This window comes from Anopheles gambiae, chromosome 2 (genome assembly GCF_943734735.2).
Source record: "Anopheles gambiae chromosome 2, idAnoGambNW_F1_1, whole genome shotgun sequence".
NCBI lineage: Eukaryota > Metazoa > Arthropoda > Insecta > Diptera > Culicidae > Anopheles > Anopheles gambiae.
Window position 1 is genome coordinate 67373139 of NC_064601.1, and position 6020 is coordinate 67379158.

A 6020-nucleotide genomic window follows, 5' to 3' on the forward strand; every position below is an offset into this window, starting at 1 on the left:
CAACAACAACATGTTAAACCGTCAACAAATTAAAATTATTGCTTGCGCCAGTCTAAAGGAACGACGTCAGCATCGCAAGTACTGCTGCTTCGATGTATAGAAACATGTTCTGGGGGCTCGTCCCCACCGATCGCTACGTTGATCGGCATGGGGACCGAGCGGACCCACCCGTGCTGCCAAAGCGCCTCGCTAATAACTTCGCACAAACCATTCGAATGGCATTTCATTGCCACCACGCATTAAATATTCAAAATACTGAATCATGACAGGATCATTTTCAGTCGCCGGGTAAAAACAATGCAACTCCTCCATGCATGATCGCTGTTTCTAGCCATGCGCAGAGCGATCTTCCTTGACAACGAGCTTTGAATGTATCCAGGGAAAGTATAAGAGGGAAGCTAGCGAAACGAGAAAGTTCTACTCTTCTAGGCAAAGTTTCGTGAGCGTGTGTTACCGGCGTACCCCATCGGAGACCGGTTTATCGGAATATTATCACCGCGACGTCACGGCGTGAGTGTCGTTGTTTTTGTTGTTGTTGTGTTTTAATAAATTCCACTGTCCCTATCAACAGTGTCGTCCAAAGCGCCAGCAACATTGGGGTGGACGTTGGGAACAGCAAACAGTCGCCGTTCTTTTGAAAAACAGGATCTTGAAACTCGTCCCAATGCACGATGGAGACACAGACACCGAAGATCGATAGCGGAATGAGAGTTGAAAATAAAACTAATGCTTCTAACAGGCGACCTGTTTTGCGTCCCAACAACGGACGACTCAAACGAACGGATCGACTGAAGCTATAAAAGAATCACACGGTGGGTGGATTGGAGTCAGTTTTTCTTTAACAGAGCTTTGCATAGCTTCTACCACAATCCGCATTCCGTGCTTCGGTTCATTTGTTTGCAGCGGAATAGCTTAATAAGTGCATTTCAAACTCATCCAAAGTGACCAGTGTATTGTGTGCTTGCACAACAAAATAGACTTTTATCATCTACGTGCTGTTTTTGAGAACTTTTATACCATACTATGGTGAGTGCTATATTCATGCAGTGAAGAGTGTGGTGTACCTACAATTCGATTTAGGGCTGATGTGCTATACTTTCCTATATCTGCCGTCCCGTTTTAGACCACATACACCGATAAAGGGCCGAAACCGGATGGTGGAAAGTTTCTTTCGTTCGATCACATCACATTCTACGTCGGTAACGCGAAACAGGCGGCCAGCTTCTACACGACGCGTTTCGGGTTTGAGGACTACGCGTATCAGGGTTTGGAAACGGGCAGCAGACAGCTCGTGAAGCATGCCGTCCGCCAGGATCGGATCGTGTTCGTATTTGTGTCGGCCTACGAGCCGGGCCATCGTGAACTCGGAGATCACCTGGTACGACACGGAGACGGAGTTAAGGATGTTGCTTTCGAGGTAGAGGACCTGGACGTGATCGTGCGCCGTGCTAAGGAGCGCGGAGCAAAGGTGGTGCGCGATGTGTGGGAAGAGTCGGACGAACATGGCACGGTTCGGTTCGCGACGGTGCAAACGTACGGCGATACGCTGCACACGTTCGTGGAGCGCCATCGCTACCGTGGCCTATTCTTGCCAGGGTTCAAGCCGCCACTACACAAGGATGTTTTGCTGCGCATGCTTCCAACGGTCGGTTTGAACTTTATCGACCACGTGGTAGGAAATCAGCCCGATTTGCAGATGGAATCGGTGGCCGCCTGGTACGAGAAGATGCTGATGTTCCACCGTTTCTGGTCGGTGGACGATAGCCAAATCCATACGGAGTATTCCGCTCTCCGTTCGATCGTTATGACCAACTACGAGGAAACGATCAAAATGCCAATCAACGAACCAGCCAAGGGAAAGAAGAAATCCCAAATCGAGGAGTACGTCGAGTACTATGGTGGTGCCGGTGTGCAGCATATTGCACTCAACACTAGCGACATCATTGGCGCTATTCGTAATCTACGTGCCCGTGGTCAGCAGTTTCTTTCCATCCCGGATACGTATTACGATCAGCTGCGCCAGCGTCTGAAGTCGAGCAGCGTGAAGATTAAGGAGGATCTTGCCGTACTGCAAGAGCTCAAGATTCTGATCGATTACGATGAAAACGGTTATCTGCTGCAGATCTTCTCCAAAAACATGCAAGATCGGCCTACGCTATTCATCGAGGTGATTCAGCGCCACAACCACAATGTAAGTAATTCGCTCAAACGATTCGCGGAATCCGTCTACAGTTTAACTTACTATTTCTACTCCAACAGGGGTTTGGTGCTGGCAATTTTAAGGCGTTATTCGAAGCTATCGAGGCGGAACAAGAAAAGCGAGGAAACCTGTAAACGGCATGGACGCAACCATAATAACGTACTTTAACGATTGTTTTTTTTTTTACAAATAGCATCGATTCAGACATGATACAAACAATGCATTAATAAAAATAATCCATTTGATTTTGGATTTCAAACCCTATGTTTTTAATACGAACATTGCGTGCACGGTGGAGCGGTATCCTCATTTTATACAATTGCTGGTGAAGTATAATCTATCAATAGATATCCCTTTCGTCTCTTACCTCGTTTGCATCCACACACATCCACATTATGGCATCCTGATGGCACCACTTTACGATCATGATCGAACTGAGCTACTCGGGCGTGGGAAGAAAATCGGGATCCCAAAACCCGGGAGGAGTACTATGCAGTTGAGCCACTCGACAGTTGCGACAATTGCGTGGCAATTTCGATCGTGCCGTGTCGTTCGATACACCACGTGTTGTATGGTATTGGTAAAGCATCGTGCAATCGATGCACAAACCTTGTGGGGACGGTTGTTCATAGCCACGCGTGTATGGTTTGACCGATCCGGATAGTTCTCCTAGCTCGCGATTAACTCTGCAAAAAAAAAAAAAAAGAAACGAAGAGTTTCCACTACAACACCGGAGAAATATTCCTTGTTTGGAAATCTTACCTTGGCACATTACTGGGATTGGTTTCTATGGTGACTGCGTCCATTCGCTTGGCATTTTCGCTGTTTAACTCGCTGATAAATATTTCCGTAGCATTTTGAGATTCGGCGACGCTTATTACTGATTGCTGGCTTGGTGCTGGCAAAACGATTATTTCATTCGGTTCCGAATCTTCACCTACTCCTAGTATGTGGTCCGAAAGACATTCCAACTTTTTATTAGATGGGACCTTCAATGGGAAGCGTTCCTTTTGTTGCGACTCTGGTTCTTGCTTTATTTTGAATGATAAACCTTTCGACAGTTTGCTGGTAGATTCTACCCCGGGACAGTACGTTTGATCTATGTCATCGTCATCGTTATCGTTAGGGAACATTGGCTGACGCTCATTGCTAGCTGCTGTTGAAGATGATGTTTCATCGGAGCCTCCTTTAGTACCCGGTTTATCGTCTTGTGCCCTTGAAATCAGTGTAGATTGCTTTTTCATTCGTAAACTTTTTAAAAACTTTGACTTGTTGGCCACTGACGGAGGTGTTGGTACAACAAAGTCACTAAACAGCGTATCATTTACACTATTATGTTCAGGCTCGTTCATCGGCGATTGTTTGGTTTGGCGAGGAAAGTTTAGCTTCACCTGACGAAAGCGTTGGTTGCTGTCGGCTAGGGAAAGGAATCGCTTAAGCCCACTCGGCGGAGTGTGATCTGTGTTGGAGGTTTCTATGGTTGCATTGGCATTTTTGCCCGTCCATTTTCCATTTGGAGTCGTCTTGGGAGTAGTAGGCGTGTTGGATTTCTCCGCAACCACCGAAGAAGATTCCATTAGCTTTACACTTTTCCCGAAACGGCTCTCCCGCAGGAGAGGCTTCTTCTCGGATTTGTTTTCTTCGGGAAATAATAGTTGCATCGGTCGTAGAGGTGAAGTTTTCGATACATTTCTAGGAGAAAGTATCGCTCTTGGCGATGGCGACTGAGGAGCAGCCGCGGGAGGAGGGCTTTGGGTAAGTGCAAAGAACGGTTCCTCGGAATCTAAAATGTTTAGCTCGAGTTTCGCCGATACGTCCGAGTCGGATTTGTTAGGAAAGATGGTCGAGTCTTCCAAGATTGATACATTTTCCTTTTGTGCAGAAAGTGGTGAATCCAAGGATTGAACTTTACGTCTCTTGACCGGCGATCGCGGAACAGGTAACACGCAACGGTTGGATTGCTTTTGTTTCTCTGCTAGCTGATCTTCTAAGCACTCTAACTCGCGTTTTGCTTTTTGTTGTCTCACGTATATTTCTAAAAAAATAAACATAGTTTATTGCGATCTGTTCCCCGGATCCAGTAATGTTTCGCATCGGCGCTGTGCTTACGTACCTGACGCATTTTCCAGCACTCTATCGATGTAGATGAAAATATCATCTTCCACTTTGCTAAAGTGGTCGTACTTTAGCAACAAATTGGACAAATTGACCATGCTTTCGAGCTTCTATTTAATCATAACTACAATTACTACACCGTTCTGGCAAAGTAAAAAAAAAAAAAAACATGCGCAACCGGCCTACTCTGATGAGCCAATAAATCAAAACAACCAGAAGCCCGCACTTTTTGCGTTGTTTAACAGGGGGTAGGACACTTACGATGTAACTTTGTGTGGTTGGCAATATTGAACGATTGAAAACTCTACCCTTTTTTTAAATACAGACAATCTTTTTCACTCAAATTAAATAAAAAGATGCATATTTTCAGACAATATTTAATGATTTTTAAAAATATTTTATGACAATGTAAAAAATGTTCCGACTGCTCTACCCCTCGCTTGTCATTTCGAATGACGTTTCAAAACCAGCAAAAATAAGAAGAAACTCACACCGTGTAAACAATAATAACGAAAACACGGCTGTGCGGTTTAGTTCAATTTTAATTACATTTTGTACTTGCTGCTCAGAAGCTCCTCCAAGTTAGATAAAAGTCATCATGTCTTCACCATCGGAGGACAAAATAGCGTCACACAAAACGTGTTACGATGATAAAAGCCCGCCCCTCTATCCCAGCACAGATCGGTTCCATCCTCTAGGATACAGCACACCCCAGCAGCGAGGTAGAAACTCTTCTGCTCACGCCAGGAATTATTATTCCGCCCAGCCCAAGCACATGCTTCCACGGACGAAAGGATCCGACGGCCGATATCGGCACGGACAAGATAATGTGCAAAATCAGGACCGATCGAGATATTCGGGCCCAGATCGTTGCGATAACGCCGAGCAAAGAGACACAAACTTTGGTTCCGGGAAGCGCCTGGGCTTTGGTCACAATTGGAGAGGACACAACAACAGAAATCAACGGTATGGAGGAAATCGATCTCAGCACAACTATCGGCAAAACCACCATGTATGTAAATAGGAAATCTCTCGATTTATGGACAGTTTTGGATTAATCCGCATTTTCTACTTTCATAGGCTAAATCAGAATCATACAGCATCCGGGAATACTATCACCCTTCTATGCTGGAGGACCCTTGGGAGTTTTTGCTACGGAAAAGCACTGCAAGTTCAGATTATACCTTGAAGAACGATAAATCAGACAGGGACGACGATAACGAGGACAGATCGAGTAATAGTAACGGAGGGAATTGATCTGCTACCATGTAGCTAGAAGAATAACATAAAGTTTTTTTTATTCGTAATTTAAAAATACGAATCACAAAATCATACAATATGGGAGAAAATCAAGCATATAAATGGGACAGCAGATCGATCGAGATGGTAAATAACCCACGTTGAGCTGCAAATGAAAAAGTCAGTCTGTGTAGCCATTAACCTTCGGTCTGGTTTGTGTATGTTCAATAAACAATGGAACAAATATCATTTTGTTCAAATGACCAAGCAAAGAATAAACCTTTTAATATAAAAATACATCTTTTGGGTGTAAGTAGGTTATTAGGAACAAAGTATAGACATTCGTGGCATTCATTTAATTACGGATCGTGTACAGAACTTGTGTTGTAAATATTGTAAAAATAATAAAAACATACAAATGTGTACATAATTCTTAATCGCTTCTACCACCTACTGTGCACACCGG

The 6020-nt window shown here is 44.5% G+C and overlaps 3 protein-coding genes across 3 annotated transcripts; 2 read left to right on the plus strand and 1 right to left on the minus strand.

The window, feature by feature from the left end:
* The first annotated feature begins 517 nt into the window (after positions 1 to 517).
* On the plus strand, positions 518 to 2459 carry LOC1278421 (4-hydroxyphenylpyruvate dioxygenase). The gene is made up of 3 exons (XM_318007.5): positions 518 to 1026; positions 1124 to 2191; positions 2260 to 2459. The coding sequence occupies exons 1-3, from the start codon at positions 1024 to 1026 to the stop codon at positions 2332 to 2334; spliced, it is 1146 nt and encodes a 381-aa protein (XP_318007.3). The 5' UTR covers positions 518 to 1023; the 3' UTR covers positions 2335 to 2459.
* Positions 2446 to 4520, minus strand: LOC1278420 (uncharacterized). The gene is made up of 3 exons (XM_061663480.1): positions 4314 to 4520; positions 2963 to 4235; positions 2446 to 2886 (listed from the first exon to the last, which is right to left on the minus strand). The coding sequence occupies exons 1-3, from the start codon at positions 4411 to 4413 to the stop codon at positions 2640 to 2642; spliced, it is 1620 nt and encodes a 539-aa protein (XP_061519464.1). The 5' UTR covers positions 4414 to 4520; the 3' UTR covers positions 2446 to 2639.
* Positions 4521 to 4789: 269 nt separating this feature from the next.
* Positions 4790 to 5833, plus strand: LOC1278419 (uncharacterized). The gene is made up of 2 exons (XM_318005.5): positions 4790 to 5327; positions 5396 to 5833. Exons 1-2 carry the CDS (start codon positions 4914 to 4916, stop codon positions 5570 to 5572), a joined length of 591 nt encoding a protein of 196 aa, XP_318005.2. The 5' UTR covers positions 4790 to 4913; the 3' UTR covers positions 5573 to 5833.
* Positions 5834 to 6020: the final 187 nt, after the last annotated feature.